We start from the raw sequence: 18,871 nt of genomic DNA, 5'->3' as shown, positions 1-18,871 counted from the left end.
GGGATATAGTCATGCATTCCTGTTTCGAAGAGTAGTTATGTGACTTGCCCCATATTTTCAAAGTGAATCATTAAATTCATTAAGGGAGGGAGAGGAAAGTAATTAAAATTTTGACTGTAGGAATTAGAAACATGACTATTTGGCAATTTAGGTTCTGAATGGTAATGTTGTTTATTACAATTGTTTGCTTATAGTGAATCGTGTGATCTTAGTCAGAAAAAACCTGGGTCAAAATCCTGCCTCTGACATTTGTTAACTGTGTTTGTTGTCAAGTGACTTGGGAAATCATAACCATTCTGAGCATCATTAGCAAAAGATAATAAGAGCACTTATCTTCCAGGGTTATTATAAGGTTCAGATCTGTGTCAGTACTTTGAAAAGCTTAAGAAACTATATTTTAGACATGTGACAATGTTTCTTCACATATAGCATGTAGTCTTTGTGTGACTCCAATAGACATCTCTATCCTTTTCCCCTCCCACCTTCTTGAAGAGAGATATCAATTCCTGCCAGGAGGTTGGAACCAGAAATTGTCACTTTCCTCAGAAAAAGAGGATACCAAGCTAGAATTATATCTATTTGCTCCCTTAAGTATTAATAGTCCAAGGGATGGGTTTTGAGAATCAATCAAATATTTCACTATTGAGAACCCCAACTTTTTCCACTTAATAATATTTTATTTTTCCCAATTGCATGTAAAGATAGTTTTCAACATTCATTTGAATTCCTTTTTTTCTTCTTTCCTTCCTTCCTTCCTTCCCTTCCCACTCTTCAAAACAGGAAGCAACTTGATAAGAGGTTTACCATTTTAAACATATTTCCATGTTAGTCACATTGTGAAAGAATAATTAGGAAAAAGATAAGAAGTACAAAAAAGAAAAAAAAAGCGAAAATACTATGCTTCAATCTGGCTTCAGTCTCCAGTGTTCTTTCTCTGGATGGGGACAGCATTTTCCATCACGAGCTTTTTGGAATTGTCTTGGATCATCGTATTGCTGAGAAGATCTAAGTCTATCATAGTTGATCATCACACAATCTTGCTGTTACTATGTATAATGTTCTCCTGGTTCTGTTCACTTTTCTGCATAAGTCTTCCCAGGTTTTCTGAAATCAGGTTGCTCATTATTTCTTATAGAGCAATAATATTCCATTAGAGTCAAATACCACAACTTATTTAGCCATTCACCAATTGATGGGCTTCCACTTAATGTCCTGTCCCCACAAAAAAAGCTGCTACAAATCTTTTTGCACATGCAAGACCCAAGCTTTTTATCTGAGGCTTGACTCCCTATCAGATATCAGTTCCACAATGAATATATATATATATAACACTTAGCCATAGAAACTAATTTGTCCAAATTGGTAGCAAAACAAAAATCAGAGAAAGTATAGATATAAGATTATATGTCAGATAATTCAGCATAAAGGAATTCTCACAGGGAGTGAGGTAACTCAGTTCACCCAAGAGAGGGAATTTTGGATTCACAGAAAAGGAAGTGAAGCAAGGTGAGCAAAGAGACATGATAGAAACTGTTGACTACTATCTTGTCTTCTTTTTTCCTTCAGCAGCTTGAAGTGCGGTTGACCTGATGTAACTTCCCGCTGCACAGTGGAAGCCAGAAGAGCCCAAAGTAATTGTGGAACCTCAAGCAACTCCAAGTGTGAAGAAAATCCAAAGAAACTAAAGAATTATCCTGTCTCACTAATTCTGTACTGCCGTGGAGGGCAGGACATTCATTTCCACCAATAAGGAGTTGCCATACATATCAATGGGGTTTGAGGTAGGGTTGCATTCAATTTACATAATTTTATTTTATAAAGTGCCATTTGATAATATAAGAATAAAATATTATATAATACAATACTATATAATAATACAACTTATTGTTAATATTGAAATATTATTATTGAAATGTTAATATCACAATATTGAAATATTGCAGTATACCCTCCCTTCCATGATCAATGAGAATTACTGCATTGAACACTGTCTATTAGGAAGGCCAAGTGGGGAACTTTTGTTCAGGTATATCCTCTGGTCATGTTGGTTTGGGAAAAGTGATGGATTTCCAGGGAGAAGAGGGTATTTGACCTTAAAGATAGAAGAGATGCCAGTGATAAAAGATTTGGGGATCAGGACAGAAAAATTTCTATTTGGAATTCTTATATTGAACTTTTTCAGCATAAGATTGAGTAGTAGGGCAGTTAGGTTATGTAATACCTGGAGTCAGGCACCAGAATTCAAATCTGGCTTCAGACCCTTATTAATTGTATGATCCTGGGCAAGTCACTGTTTGCCTCAATTGAAACCTCTCCAATATCTCATCAAGAAAACTCCAGAGTCACAAAGAGTTGGACATGACTAAAATGAATGAATTACCCCAAAACTGAGTTTTCTTATTGTGTTTAAAACTACTAAAACAAGGTAGCTCTTGAATCTGTTCTAATTCTATTTGCTTGAACATGAACAGAGCAATTGAAAGGAAGGATGAACCTGGAAGAGAAGGAAATATAAATTATTGAGGTATTATAACCTGATTAGGAATTCAGAGCTGTGTATTTAGTAAGGAAGAGAATTTATTTGAAAGGAACAATAATTTTTTCTTTCCCTTACAAGGTAGTATATGCCATAATTCAAAGGAAAGTTACTGACCAGTAGGGCCTGTAACAAGATGGCAGCAAATTCCCTCTTTGTTTGTACTAAGATGGTGGCAATTCCTACTTTAATTGTCATGTTGGTAGCGAATTCCCTCTTTGCCTCTCTTTTTAGAAATTCTTCTTTCATTCAAATGCTACCTCCTTTACAAGGCCTTTCTTGATCCCTCCAGTCATCTTCTTCTTGTAATTACAGCTAATTAATTTATTTAATCTGTGCACATGTTGCATCTCTCAGCAGATTACAAGCCCCCTCGGGAGCAAGGACTGTTTTATTTTTGTCTTTGTATCTTCAGTATTTGGTTCAATTACTTACACATTGTAAAGTCTTAACTATCTAATATCTCTATTTTCATCTATTTGATTGTGAACTCCATTAGAGGAGGGATTAAGTCTTTCCAATAGTACTATTTATTGATAATGTTTTGCATATAACAAGAAACTCACAGACACTCAAAAATATCTATTGAATTGTATTGAAATGGAATCTGTATGTAGTAGGCACTAAATATTTTTTGGGAATGTAAACTCTAAATCTATTTTATGGCATTTAGTCCAGTCTTCTGAAATAGACTATCTCATACCAGGATTCTTCTTGGGAAGGAGGGAAGAGATTGAGAAAAGGAAGAAAAAGAGATTCATAAAATGCTTTGTGGTTTCCTCAGTGATCAAATTCTTACCATTCTATCCTTGTGGTCACTGACCAGGCCAAGCATGAATTCATGAGACTATGAAATATAGTATAATAGAAAAAGCACTGACTCTTTAGACAAAAGACCTGAGCTCAAATCCTACATCTACCTTTCTATGACTTTGGAAAAGTCATTTTACTTTAATGGATCTCAGTGTCCACTTTTATAAAATGGCAGGATTGCACAAGATCAGGGGTTTTAATCTTCTGTGTGTCATAGACAGACCTCTTTGGCAATCTAGTGAAATCTATGAACCTCTTTTTTAATAAAATTTTTTAACATGCCTAAAATAAAATAACATATATAATGTGCATACATGTTATACATGCACACATAAGTTCATGGACCCCAAGTTAAGAATCCCAGGACTAAACGTCCTCCAGATGATCCCTTCAAGACAGCATAGAACTGATAAGATTATGTGGTTAGTGTCAGGAAACATGTTAAAACATTGCAATTTGGTTCAAGAAATTAAGCAGGACATCACAAGATATAAGCTTGGGTTTTCCCAATCACATGCTCTGGGGGAAGGGGTAAATTGAGTGTCTAGCAATGAAAAATGATTGTATTTGTAAACTGAAGTTAAGTGTTGGAGGGAGATGAATATCAAGACATCTAGGTGGTACAGGGGATAAAATGCCCACATCTAAGGTTAGGAAGGCTCATCTTCTTGAGTTCAGAAAATCAGACACTAGCTATGTGTACCTGAGCAAGTCATTTAACCCTGTTAAATGTTTCCTCATCTGGAAAATGAGTAGGAAAAGGAAACACCATATCCTCCAATATCTTTACCAAGAAAACCCCAAGTGGGGTCATGAAGAGTCAAAAAATGACTGTTAGTACAAAAAATTAGTACAAAATACAGGAGATAACAATGGTATTTATAAAGTAAATATTGCCTTCCCCCAATACTGTTGATAGAGAAGAGAGACTCAGCATTTCATTTAGATAATTAGATATAATAGATATATCTATATATAGATATTTAGATATATTTAGATATACAAATATTTAGATTTGCCTTTCTGGCAAATCTAAGGAGATAAGAATGTGGAATAATGGAGTTTAAGAAAATTAAGCAGAAATTTTGGGGGAAAGGGAGAGTATAATGCCCTTTTTCTTATTCCAGTCAAAACTCTGAAAAGAGTCATTGCCAGACACAAATACCAAGAGTATGATTTGTTTTGCTTTGTTTATATTTTAAAGAAATTGTCTGCTACAGTACTTGCCCTTAGGACTTATGATCCCCATATCTTCTGTTTCCATAACTGTACAGAAGAACTGTAAAATCTAAAAGCACATCAGATGCACTCGAAATTTGGTTAAAAAGCTGACTTTCCTTTTTCTCAGACACTGAAATCATTCTTTCTAAGACAGTGGGGAAGAGGAATATGCTTGATAGGAAACTAAATACTATATTATTGGTATCTATATATGATTGATAACTGGTGACTTGTGTGCAGTTATTTTTCACTCTTTTATTTGACCTTTGATTTTTTATTTATATTAATTTTTTTCTCTTGTTTTGCTTTGGTTTTGTTTGGGGTTCTCTGGAGCAGTGGTAAGCTCACATTTCATAATGTTAAGATATTTTTTGAGTAGTAAAGCACTGGCTTTAGTCCCTTAACCTCTTCCTTTGTTCTAATAAATCATAGAAGTAATTAATTTGTTTTCTATTATTTTTAGATATGTAAATTAATATTTATTTATTTAAAACACCATTTAAAAAAAATTAAAATTGGCTATGGACCAGTTAACTGCTGCATGCACTCTGCTTTTGATATATTAGGTCTATATATAGTATGACAGTATATCTGTTGCATTGTATGAGTAAGAAAGCAAAAATGTGAATTAAAACATTTTAATAAACATCAGGCATGAGTTACTTATTTCTTCAGAAGACTAAAACTGTACCTTTATTAAAAAAAAAAAAAAAAAAAAGAGTAATTACTGTCAGTGGCTTGTCCCTCCCTCACTAACATGCCAAACATGATAATATATTCCAATCATCTCCCTCCTAATTATTTGTTGAGTCATTTACCAAATATAAATGAGAGGGCAATTGAAAGGAAATAATATTCATACGATCATAGCTTTCTCATTTTACAGATGAGGAAACTGAAGACTAGAAAGACTAAATGATTCCCCCCAAAATCATATGCCAGAAATTTGAACTGAAACTAAATACACCATTCTTTTCATTGTTTCATGCTGCCCACCCACCAAACTAAGATAGTCAATGATGATCTAAATGTTTAAAATTTGTTGTTGTTCAGTCATGTCTGACTCTTTGGAATCCCATTTAGGGTTTTCTTGGCAAAGATACTGGTTTGCCATTTTCTTCTCCACCTCATTTTCCAAATGAGGAAACTGAGGCAAATGATTTGCCCAGGATCATATAGCTACTAAGTGTCTGAGGTTGCATTTGAACTCAGGTCTTCCTCACCTGACTCTGGGACCAGTGCTTTTTCCACTGTAATACCTAACTGCCTATCATATTGACTACCCACAAAATTAAAATAGTGACTGATGATAAAAATATCTTAAATTGAGAGATTCTTATCAAACTGAAAGGATATTATGTTTCATAACCAAATTTACATGAAATTACATTAGCATTTGCTAGTCATCCAAGAAATGAGGGAAAAGGGATGAGTAGATTATATAGAGGAAGAAAAGCTTATAATGTGCATACATTTACATATATATGTGTGTGTGCATGCACATATATATATGCACATACATATATGAATATATAAGCACATAAAATCTTTGTTTCAGCTCAATTTAGTATTTTTACTCTTAGTAGTTCCTATAAACTAACTTGGAAATTTAATGTAGTTAAGTGTGATTCTGTGATGCTTGTTTTGTTTTTTGTTTTTTTCCAAGCAGTGGGGGTTAAGTGATCTGTACAAGGTTATAAGTTTTTGAGATTGTATTTGAATTCAAGTTCTCCTGACTCCAGGACTGATGTTCTACACATTGTGCCATGTAGCTGCCCCCAAAATGCCTCTTTGAGCAAAACAGAACCCAGTTATGTAGGAACTCTCCTATCAAGAAGACCCAGAGATTTCTGGCAAGATTGCTATGCCCAGCTCCTCATCTTCATCTCAAAATAGCAAGAAATATATTTAAGAAAGTAAAAGAGTAACAACAAAAGGAGGAAAATCTTTGTAAGTTATTTGTAGTAGAAAAACTATCAGAACAATAATAATCATAATAATTACATAGCATTTTGAGATTAGCAAAAAGCTTTACAAATATTATCCTCACAACAACATGGGAATAAAGATACTGTTATCCCAATTTTATAAACTAAGACAGGAAACTAAGGCAGACATAGATTAATGGCTGCCCCAAAGCTAGTGTCTGCGGCCTCTTTGAATTCAGATCTTCCTGACCTTGGATCCAAGAAAAGAATAACTATAAAAGAGTTCTTAATTCATTGTAGCAATGCTATACAGATGGAGTTAGGTTTCAAGGCAAAATCTCTAGGCTAGAGACAAAATACAATTTTATTTGAATTCAGGTTTTCCTGACTCCAAGGCTGGTGCAATAAAAAACAATTAGATCCTGAGAAATGAGAATCAACTATTTAATTAGCAAATTTTTATTAAGTGCTTTCTCTGAGTCAGTCACTGTTCTAGGCATTGAGATGTAAGTATAAATAATCAACTAATCTTTATTCATAAAAAGATAACATTTAAATGGGGGATACCACAGATACAGAAAAAAATATATGAATTATACGTATAAAATAACCAAATATGTATACATATACACATATATATCTTATGTTTATGTTTTGCACGCACACACACACACGTTAAATATAATTTGAATGGAAGGGCAATAGCATTTGAAGAAATTAATCAGGAAAGGATCACTAAGAAGACAGTGCTTGGGCTATACCTTAAATAGTCTCCTGGAAAGGGACTTTATTAAGTGGAACTAAGGAACATATGCATTCCAGGCATGTCAAACAGTCAGTGAATAAAATGAAGATGAGAGGTGGAGTGTCATGTGTGAGAAACAGAATCCTGGGTGTGATTGAGAAGCTAATCAAAAGAATTAAAGGAAGATAAAAGGAGGGAAATTGAAACACTTAGATTGAATTTTTGAAAGACAAATTAAAATCTAAAGTTTAGGGTAAAATAATTTAATAAAAACCTTAGACATTCTGAAAAAGATCTGGCAGAGATAGAACATAAGAAAACAGATTCAATAAGAAATACTAAAACAATGTAAAAGGACAATTTTTTTTTAAGGCAAGTTCTAACAATTTGTATATGAACTAGAAGGGGAAGAAGAAAATGAAATGTGATTATCTGAAGTAATTATTATTTGAAGCAATTATTAGTTGATGCATATCTAGTTCTAATTTTTAATAAAATAAATGAGATAGAATGTTTTGTGGTGAGAATAACAAATTAAAAATTATAACTTTGAATGTTATTAATTTCTGATATCATGAAAAATCTCTTAAGATTTACCATAAGGCTAAGAAATATTTTCTAACATACAAGTAATCAAATTATTTACATAAAAGTTTTTTTAAAAGAATATTTAAATGAATGACCCTATAAAAATTGTTCAAAATGCCTAATAATCAGAAAATATTAATTAAAACTTAGTCACATCTACCTATGAAATTAGCATAGATGGTATGACTGAAATATTTATTACTGAAAAGGATATGGAAAGACAGGAACTTTTTTTCTCTATGGAAAATTGATTAAAACAATTTGGAATTATATAAGAAATTACTAAATTATTCATATTCTTTTGATTCTGAAATTCCTCTATTGGATTTATAATCCAAAGAAGTTAATGACAACAAGCAAAGACCTATAGTGCAAAAATATCTCACTTTATAAACTCCACTGACTCCTTAATTAGTTCCAAGATCAAATATAAAGTCCCTTATTTAAAATTCTTCTTACTATCCATCTCCAGAGGGAAAACTGATAAAGTCTAAGAGGAGAATAAAACAAATTATTTTCACTTTAAATTTTTCTTTTTTTTTTTTTACTGGCAACATGGTTAATATGGAAAATATTTGCATTATGGTATTGAGGTAATGAAGTAGTCAGATTATTCTTGTACCAGGCTATCAGAATAATGGGTTAGTCAGTAAATGATGAGATAGGGTGACACCCCCAAAATATATTGGGGTTACAAGCTGGTGTCACAAGTCATCCTAAAAGAGTTTGTAGCCATAGACTTCCAAATCAAGGGACAAAGATTTTATTATGCTATTAAGAGCTGGCTAAACTCCAAGAGGAGTAAGCAAGGAAAGTTTTAGCTTTTAATAATGAGAAAGACTAGTTCCTTAGTGGAACTCACAATCAACCAGAAAGATTCCATTAAAGGGAAGATGCTATGAGGTGGACTAAATTCATAAAGAAATTAGCTATAACAAGGAGAAAGATATCGTGAGGTAGGAGGGTAATAGTAAAAATGAGTTAATGAGGATTTAAAGTATGAGCAGATCCTTTATAAGAGAAATAAAGCCTCAGAGGTTTGACATAATTTGGCTTTTGACTGAAATAGTACAGGTGCAGTTTCTAAAGACCTTTATCAGCAGAGAGATGTGATGGAAAGTCCAGCAGAACAAAAGCTTACTTAAGACTGAGATGACCCAATCAGTGCTCCTCCCAGCTTGCCACAGGGAGTAACTAGGTTTCCAGCTCTTGTTCAGTGATTCAGGCATTTTCTGCCAACTCCCAACCTAGCTGCCTAGGACCTCATCAATAGCATATGTTAAAAGCGATAACATTTCTGGCCTTCACAATGGATGAGAAAGGAGCAGAAAGGAGAGAAATAATTTGAAACTCAAATTTTTTTTTTAAGTGCTAAAAATAATAAAGTAAAAAATAAAGCTCTTTTTAACCTAGCACTTTCCTACCATTCCAATTTTCTTATATCCTTTTCACATACTCTATGACCCAATTATATACTAAACTAATTGTTCCTCAAATACATCACTTCATCACTACCTCAGTGCCTTAATATGGGGTTTTCCCATGCCTGAAATGCTCTTCAATCTCTATTACAATCCTTTTGTTGTTCAGTCATTTTTCAGTCCTATCTGACTCTTTATGACCTGAGTTAGAGTTTTTTTGGCAAAAATACTGAACTCATATGTATCCAATGATTATTGCTGAACAAATTACAATACATAAATATAATGAATTATTGTCCCATAAAGATTGAAAGTATAAAGAATTCAGCAAATCAAGTTAAGACTTGATGCAGACAGAAGAAAGCAGAAACAAAAGGGCAATTATGTATATTAATTACAGAGTAAAAAACTAATATTAAAAGCTAATACACCTTGGGTAAAATACAGAGTGTCCCAAAAATCTTAGTGCAATTCACTGCTCTAATGGCTTAAAACTGCACTAAGACATTTGGGACCCCCTGTAAAATGAACAATGAAACTTTTCTCTAAAACAAAAAACAAAAAAATTTATAGAACTGCAATAATGGAAAGTGACATGTCTTATGAGTTGCATTCACTCTGTGGGGTGGTTTTTAGCTGCAGGAGAGAGTTGGGGAAGTTGTTGGGTGTCTATTGTGTCAAAACAAAATATATTGAAATTAAAGAAATCCTAGGAAGTCAATCATCATGAAAGCTCTCAGGAGTAGAAAGTTTAATCACTTAATAGACTTGGGGAATAAAATCAAATTTCACATCATTAACTAACATCAAAAGATTTAACTTAATAGAAATAACATTTTATATATATGCATATATTTTTTTTAATAAAATGTTTTCCATTTTAAAGTAAAAAATTTTGCATTTTCTCTGTGACTGTGACTGAGTGTGAGTGTGAATATTTTAAAAGAATACCCAGTATAAATGTTTCCAGGTGAATCTCTGGAGTCCTAAGAGTATAGTTACTGGATATGACATCATTATCAAAAGGTCTGGGTTGTCCTTGGTTTATCATTTCTATAATAATGCCCTTGGTTTACCATTTCCTTCTCCAAAGGGATTAAAACTTAAACATTTAGCTGCCCAGGTAAACTGATATTAAGGGTATGAGACCATATTTGAATTCAGGTCTTCCACTTAACTATCTCATACCTACCAGAGCCAACATGAAAATCAGGTCATTGAGACTCCAGTTCTCCCACTGTACTTCTGCTCATTCCATGACAGAACCAAGGACACATTTATTTGCAAATCATAGTTTAAAACTAAAAAAGCCTTTCGAGGTCTATCTAATCCCAAAGATTTAATCACTTGTCCAATCACTTTAGTGCATAGCAGAGGCTGTATAAAAGAGCCCAATACTTTTGACTCCACATGTAGGATTTTCTCAACCAAGCCCTGCCATCTCAGACAAGTCACTTTGTATAGTGGCTTTAATAAATCTGAGGATCTGTAAAAATGAACCAATTGGAAATTATCATTCCTAAGGTCCAGTTGAGCTCTAAAATTGATGCATTGCTTGCTCTTCCCCTTCTTGTGGCAGAATACTCTTGATTATGCAAACTACTATGACTTAGTTTGGTAGAGTTGGGACTGAAATTAAGACCAGAGTTCAGAACAATAATCATTTATCTAATGGCAGAAACAAAGCATTGACTAATATCTTAACACCTACAAAGATAAGGTAGAAATGGGTTCATGATTTTAGACATCATAAAGAGTGATACAAGTAAATCAGGAGAACAAGGGATAATTTTACTTTTCAGAGTTGTGAACATTATGAAATACAAAATGGATAATTTTGATCATAATAAAATTTAAAAAAAATTTTATTATCATTTACTTATCCCCTCTGGGTCTCCATACTAACTTGATACTAAGATAGAGGACACACAACCAACCCTTTGTAAAATGGGGATAATAGCACTTAGCTCATAGGGTGTTGAGTCATTTTAGTCTTGTCCTATTCTGTGACCCATTTGAGGTTTTCTTGGCAAAGACCTGGAGTGGTTTTCCATTTTCTTCTCCAATTCATTTTTTTACATGGGCAACCTGAGGCAAACAGGATTAAGTGACTTGCTGAGGGTCACATAGCTACTACCTAAGGTTGGATTAGAATTCAGGTTCTTCTGACTATACACTATTCCACCTACTGCCCACTCACAGGATGGTAAGGATCAGATAACACTGTTCCTTTATTCCTCATCTACATGCAATACTCTGGGGCTTCTGACTTTTCCACCCTGCTTGAATACCTTCCTTGGAACCCTTTTCATTTTATTTTTGTCTTGTCTTCCCTAGTTAAGATTGTAAGCCCTTTGAAGGCAGTATCTGTCTTGTTTTACTTTTGTATCCTTAGCACTTAGCCGATTCTTAATGTTTATTGATTAACTGAGTGCATTCTATAAAGAGCTTTGCCAACTTTGTAAAATACTACATACATATTAATTATGCGGCCATCTAAGATTCATTCCCACATAAAAATAAAGACCTTAAGTTTTGTCTTGAAAAAATTCTTTGAACTTATCCTGTATACTTCTATTTATTTACATCAGAAACAGATGGAGTCAAGAGATCAAGTCTGTACATTGATTACTATTGGCTCCTGAAAATTGGATAACTAATTTTCCATGTTTTGCTTTTCAAGAGACTAAATTAATGCCAAAGCCACATCCAAACTTACTGATTTGCACTTAAAACAATATGTTGTAATAAGCAAGGTACAAAATTAGATTCAACCTGAGAAACACTGAAGCCACTGACCAACTCCCCAACCTAGGACAAAAAACTAGAAACTTAACTCTTGTCTCCTGTTCCAAAGTTGAACATGTTAAAGGAAATCAGTTCTCTCAAAGTTCATATATAACGAATTGAGGTTTATTTAAAAAGGTAAAGCTTTATACATACAATTTTAAAATGAAAATTTATAAGTCTTTGAATTAAGCAATATTACAAGCTATTTATAACAAAGTAGTGTTTACATTTCACAAATGTAAAAATATCACCAAAAAAAAAATCAAATTACAACTTGGATCCTGGGTGGTTCAAGTATCTTATACTCAATACATGTCAGATCACATCTCTGTGAAGCAATTCTCTTTCGATCACCTTATACTTGAGGATAGCTGGCTGCTGTTGCTATTCCACAGTGGTTGTTGCGGTCCCTGGTCATTAGAACGTATCCGTCGTCTCCCCACTCCTCACCCCAGCTGAAAAGAAAGATAAGTATTAAGTTTCAGAACACCATCTAAAAGTACATTTTTCTTTTAGGGATTTACAGCATTCTGACATCTATTATAACTGAATTTAGACAATGAATTGGACCTCTTAGAATGCAATGAAAATTTCTGGTGATTATTTTGTTATCATTTAGTTGAATAGCTGTATCAGACTGTTCATGATCCCATTTGAGGTTTTCTTGGTAACAATATTGGAGTGGTTTGCTATTTTCTTCTCCAGATCATTTTACAGATGAGGAAACTAAGTCAAATGGAGATAAGTGATTTGCCTAGGATCCAAAGCTATTAAGTGTCTTAGGTCAAATTTGAACTCGGGTCCTTCTGATACCAGGGCCAGCAGTGAATCCACTGTGTCACCCAGATGCCCTATTTATGACAAGTACTCACTCTATAATAAGCACTTTTAAGGTTTTCCAAGTATTTCCCTCATAGGATCTTGTGGATCAATCTGATAATAATAGCATTAGAACAGTCCAACAAACTAGCCAACAGGAAATCTTTTACATTATCTAGTCATCACTGACCATGGAAACTATGAGGAACCACTGGGGAACTTTCCCCATCTATCTTGGATTCTAAAAATAGGGCCCTTCCACCCATAATTATCCTGTTCTCATTTCACAGGATCCTTCTTTAAATGCAGTAACCCAAAATTGGCAACAAGCATGTTAATGACACAGCAGGCAAGAAATTGGTTTACCTGTTCTTGACAATCCAGTATTTGTTGCCATATTTTCCCTCAACACCATAGCCAACAACCAGCACGCCATGATCTAGTTGATCACTACTGCACTGTGGTTCATAATAGACACCTAAGATAAAAAAGGTGAAATGTTATCTTGCGATTAACAAAGAAATGGCAATAATATGATTTTAAGTGTATCATAACAGAAATAATGAAGAACAAATGCTTACCAGTGTGATAGAACTGGAAGGAAGTATGTGCTGCATCAATAGCAACAGAGACAGGACCCACAGTTGCCACAGCCTTTGCGAGAGCCCGTTCCACCCCAGTTGGGATGTCCACATATCCAGTGACATTAGCACCAGAACACTGTGCATTATACTGACAGGTACCATCCTGTTAAAATGAAACATAGTTTAATTTTATCAGTATTGAACATGAAATTAATATGTCTATGGGCAATGTTCTCCCATTCCATTTATTAGAAAAACAGCTCAAGAAGACCAGCTAGAGGTGGGTAGATAAAGAACTATTCGAAAGTACATATTGAAAAGCAGCAGAGAGTAAACCAAGGGATGGTAACATTCCTACACATCACTCCTAAGTCAATATGCTTCCTGTATCCTGTATAGATTCTAATGCAGGATTCAGTGACTCCCATTTTTACCATTGCTGTAAAACTATCAATTAATTAATAGCTATTATGAGTTTACTAGTTGTAGCCTCACTCAATTAGACCTAGATGTGAATTTAGTTTTCCACTCGTCAGCAGCAGCTAGCTATTATGCAACACTGGATTGAATTATTCCAAAGCAAGCAGTTGAGGGAGCTAGATTTCAGGAATGCATATAAGTATAGGTTACAAAGACAAGAATGGACTTAGGTTCAGGGTATCTGAGTTCAAATCCAGATTTTGCCATTGATTACTGTAGTTGTGATATTGAAGAAGTCATTGTAAATTTAAGATATCTGAATACATGTGTGTTGGAAGCAACACGGTAGACATACTTCCTAAGAATCTTATTCAAAAAGATTTCTTCTCAATGACTGTACATACAGTCAAGGCAAATAATTTTAATTATTAATGTTTTAGATTCAGTGATATATTTTGTTTAATTAGGAAAGCTGGTCTTTAAGTTTGCAAGTCTCTTCAGGCCTCCTCAACTCCCATCCCCCAAATTGAGATTCTCTTTTTAAATACAGCTAAACCAAAATGATGGGGAAATTCAATAACTATGTTTACCTTTCCAACGTAGGGATAGGATTCTTCTGTATCAATTCCTCCATTTTTCTTCACATATTCAAAGGCATTATCCATCAAGCCACCCTCACAGCCTGAGTTGCCTTGCTCTGTAGAGCAGTCAATCAAATTCTGTTCACTAAGTGAAACAAGTTTTCCTGTTTTACGGAACCACTGGCCTTCAAGGGAACCAGTTGCGCTAAATGCCCAACAAGAACCACATACACCCTGGAAAAATCAAAAGGAAACCCTGGTTAGTTTACAAGATAAATATTAATCATCTTTTAAAGACAAATCTAAACAATTTTGAATATGAAAGGGAAATCAAATGTGATCTGGTGTCATTATTTAAGAGGCTGTTTATCACTCACAAGCTTCTGACTTCTCTATGGATCAAACTTAAAGCAACTTTTTATACCTGATTCTTAACAGGAGTTACATAGCCTTTGTCTCTCCAGTCTACAGATTTAGGGATCTGTGCCAAGAGAGGTTCATGAAACAGTTTTCCTTTAGCCCTCCTTTGAACTCTGTTTGTTGAAAAGCCATTCATCACTTGTCTGAATTCTTCATTGGTCTAAAATGAAAAGAAAGGTCATCTAAAATAAGTATACTGGTAGCAAAAGATAATGGCCTGCTCAGTATCGACATCAGAGTGTTATAATACACCCACCATATCACCAAATTTGTTCATTTTCATCTGGAAACTGTGTTTGCCAGTACTATACTCCCGATTGTGCATTTCAATCCTTCTCAAATTCTTCTCCCATGTTGCTCTCCTCCAATCATCTTCATTCTGGAAGCAAATACAAAAATTAAGGTTCAATGAGATTCTGCTTCTATTATTACAAATTCAACTATCCTCAGACTAAATTCACTGACAGTAAAGAAATTAGCACACAGTTGGGATGGTGATCACATCCAAATATTGACATGTCAGAAAGGTTTCCAAGTTCTGATGCTATAGACATTCCTACCCCCTGGGAAAAGTGGCTGTCTTGGGGCAAACTAAGCTCTTGTCTGGGCAATAGTTGGCTTCTGGGAAAAGGCCATTTCATTAGTGCTGGGGGGGGGATGGGAGGGAGTAGTTACCGCTTCATAAGTTCTTCTGTGTTTTGCCTTCCATTGGTACCACTGAGCATCTAAAGTCCGGTCAAGTTTTGGAACAGCAGCTACTATTCCCAAGCATAGGGAAACTAAACACAGGTAGAAATTCATGCTTCAAACCTTGAAGAGGAAAAAAGGAAGAAAGATACAAATTATGATTTAAAAAATAACCAAGACAAACCAAAAATCCAAGCTCTTTGTTTCTTTGAAAAACAAACACAATTTTCCCAGAGGAAAAATAAAATTAATACATTTATTTATGTGTTAAGAACTTTGTGTGGGATGAGGGCAAATACAAAACAATGCTGATCTAGAATTTTTCAGGAAGTTTAGCCATATGTACAAAAAAATAAAAGCTGACATTTAGTTCAAAAGAACTAGTTGTTTTTAACAACTAAAATTTTAGGATAGTGAATCCCAAATGGAAGCCAAGGAATGACCATAATGGGTTAGAGTCAGTTAGGCACAATGAATAATGCTTGGCCTAAGGTTAGGAAGAACTGAACTACAATCCTGTGGGGACTCTCTGGCTGTGGGTTTCTTTATCTGGAAAATGGGGATAATAATAGCCCCTACCTCACAACATTGTGGTAAGGATAAAATGAACAAGATGCTTTGCTAATCTTAATATGTTAGCTATTTAAAAAAATTTATTATCATTATTGTAAACTACTCAGAGGCCGAGTTTACATCACTCCCTGATTCTCAATCCAGAGGGCTTGTTTCTGATCCACTAAGTTTTCCAACCTCCTCCTAAGTAAAGGAAGCTATGAAACTACTGCCAAGCAGCAATCATTGAGAAATAGGGGAAGAGAGGGAGTTGTAGCTGGAGCAATGACTAGTAAAAAATTTTCATCTTTCTTCCTGTGGATTCCACAGTATGAGGTATGAGCTAGGAGATAAGCAGATTTTATTACATTATCTTTCTTCTCCAACATATCCATCCCTTTTCCATGTGTTAATGTAACATACAATAGTTTGATAGGTATTATTGTCAAGGATACCATCACTGTCCTTCCAAAGTTCTTGACCTCAGTCACCACCTTAACTTTCCCTCACTCCACAGTCAGTAAGTGGCCAAAGCATCTCTCTCATTTGTCTCCACAACAGCCTAAGTCAGGCTTCAATCATTTCTCCATGGACTTTTTTTTTGCAATATAGTCTTCCAATTCATCTCCTTGCCCCAAATCTTTCTGTATTCAAATCATATCTTCACACAGCAGCCAATTTCATTCTAAAGTGTCCATAATGCTCTCATCCCCAGTATATTTCTGTGATTCCAGTGCCCCTAGGACTGTATTATTTCATTTTTACGGATATTACAAAAATATATAAAAAACCAACCTTCTATTTGTGTTTATTAGCACAGTATAGTACATAGAGAAATTAGAGAAATAAATGTTCATGTATTGGACAAGAGCGCTCGCAACTGTTTTTCCTGCCGGAGGTGTGTTCTAGTAAGTCTGTGGATTACTGCTGTCAAGATATCAGGAACCTGCTTGTGTTCCAGGGCTGAAGCTCAGCAAACAAACTGTGCCCTGACCTTGGTACAACAACAATCCTTTGCAATAAACTTCTGGAGCAGATGGTCCCGGAGATCAGGCAACCACCACAGGCTGGGCCTTGAAGCCCTTCTATGAATGGACTTCCTGTCACTAGACAACCTTGCCACACTGTTGCTGTTGTCTCACTACAGTTACACTACACAGTTTGACTCGTCCAGCCACGTGAAAGCGGTCTCTCCTAACTGGGGGCAAGGCCCCGCCATCGAAGCCATTTCCCTCACTTGGAAATTAAACTTGTTTGAACACTGATCTATGAGCCAGTTCTGTGCAACTTCAGCCATGCACAGCTGTTCCTGCTTTACTGAGGGCAGGGAATACTAGATGCTGAGCACGTTATGTGTACTAAATAAACGTTTTTCCTAAAGCCCCTACAGACTTTTAAGCCTTTCCCTAAACCTAGTCACCATATGCCGGCCAGCAGCGGATGGAGCGGGAGAGAAGGAAAGCCTTTTCTACAACAGAGACAGCCACCTACAGACTCTCCGACACTCCCAGCCTTGGATCTAAAGACACACACACAGAAGCTGGTCACAACTGGCCACCTAAATCTCCCGCAACAAAAATAACTTCTAGCCCGCCTCTCTCCTAACAAGTCCCACCTCTCCAGTTGGGAAAGGAGGTCACGTGCAGGCACCCATGTGAGCTAGGACCCCCGACACAGCCAACCAGCCGGAGGGGACTCGGCCGGATGCCAGGAGCCGCCCCTCCCAGCACCCCCCTCCCCCAGCTCCGGGGGGTTAGCAGGACATTCTACTGGGGGGGCCTTGCAAGAGGTTCTCATTCCCCTCTCGAGCAGAGTACTACGTTCGGAACACTACAAAGTATATTTACACTTCCCTAGCCCCTCCGCCCCTACCCGAGGGACGAGGGCAGAGTTTGCAGCCGGGAAAGGAAGAACAGACCCAGATTAGATCCGGGAAGGGAGTCACAGTTCATCCCAGGGTTGGCCACTCCCCATTTCCAATTCCATCCAAACAGATGACCCTCCACAACATCCCCTCCTTCTCACTATCTCCTCCCCCGTTAAGTGCGGGCCAAAAAACACACCCCAGACTCCATAAACTGAGGACCCAGCTCCCGACCTCTCCTGATAGTAGTGATTAAAAATAAAGGCGAACATTCCTTTAACGCTTTCTAAGGTTTGCAGAGAATTTTTACAGATATTCCTCCCACTGGAGCTCAAAATGCTATAATTTGTCCCGATTTCGTAGAGGCTTAGGTAAGGTCACCTGCCCCCCACCCGCTAGTTCAGGCAGAATCCCCCTCCTTCCCCCACCCCCCACATAATCAGCCGCATATGCAAGCTGCAACTGCAACAACAAACTCTTCCCAGCCACTCATTTTCCCGAGCCTAGGCTCGGTCCTCTTTCTCCCTCCCATCCAGGAGATGCCAAAGGAGTTCGCCCCCCTCGGAGCCCCTGGCGCTTTCCCTCTCCCCAAACGGTGAGCCAAGTCCTCACCTGAGCGTCTCAGCAGCGGAGGGAGCGGGAATGTCGGGACCTCAGACTAAACTTGTCGGTCCCGAAGGCTAAATGCTCATTGCCGGGTCCTTGTCCTTTATACTAGTGTCCCGGGCTGAGTCTACCTGGCCCCACCTCCCCTCGCAGCTATTGGCTCTGCCGAGATGAAGGGGCGGGGCCACCGGTGGGTCAGAGTCTCCGTGGCGCGTGATGCGTCCGTGTCTCAACCTGTCGCATTTTGCTGTTGCCTAAGGGGTGGAGACGCAATGGCTTGGGGGAGGGGATGGAAG

At 36.4% G+C, this 18,871-nt stretch overlaps 1 protein-coding gene and 1 long non-coding RNA gene across 3 annotated transcripts in view; one reads left to right on the top strand and one right to left on the bottom strand.

Annotated features, from left to right (window-relative positions):
* The window catches only part of LOC141550727 (uncharacterized), a 154,571-nt gene that overhangs the window by 38,827 nt on the left and 96,873 nt on the right, over positions 1 to 18,871 (top strand). For both annotated transcript variants that reach the window (XR_012484674.1, XR_012484675.1), the window contains one exon: positions 1,567 to 1,781. This is a non-coding gene — a long non-coding RNA (uncharacterized LOC141550727). The remainder of the gene's footprint in view (positions 1 to 1,566; positions 1,782 to 18,871) is intronic.
* Positions 12,144 to 18,827, bottom strand: LOC141550724 (procathepsin L-like). The gene is made up of 8 exons (XM_074281670.1): positions 18,582 to 18,827; positions 15,542 to 15,676; positions 15,123 to 15,245; positions 14,871 to 15,026; positions 14,456 to 14,680; positions 13,443 to 13,608; positions 13,228 to 13,339; positions 12,144 to 12,497 (listed from the first exon to the last, which is right to left on the bottom strand). Exons 2-8 carry the CDS (start codon positions 15,665 to 15,667, stop codon positions 12,398 to 12,400), a joined length of 1,008 nt encoding a protein of 335 aa, XP_074137771.1. The 5' UTR covers positions 15,668 to 15,676; positions 18,582 to 18,827; the 3' UTR covers positions 12,144 to 12,397.

Source organism: Sminthopsis crassicaudata, chromosome 1, assembly GCF_048593235.1.
Source record: "Sminthopsis crassicaudata isolate SCR6 chromosome 1, ASM4859323v1, whole genome shotgun sequence".
In the NCBI taxonomy this organism is placed as follows: Eukaryota; Metazoa; Chordata; class Mammalia; order Dasyuromorphia; family Dasyuridae; genus Sminthopsis; species Sminthopsis crassicaudata.
This window is presented reverse-complemented; position numbering and strand designations above follow the sequence as displayed.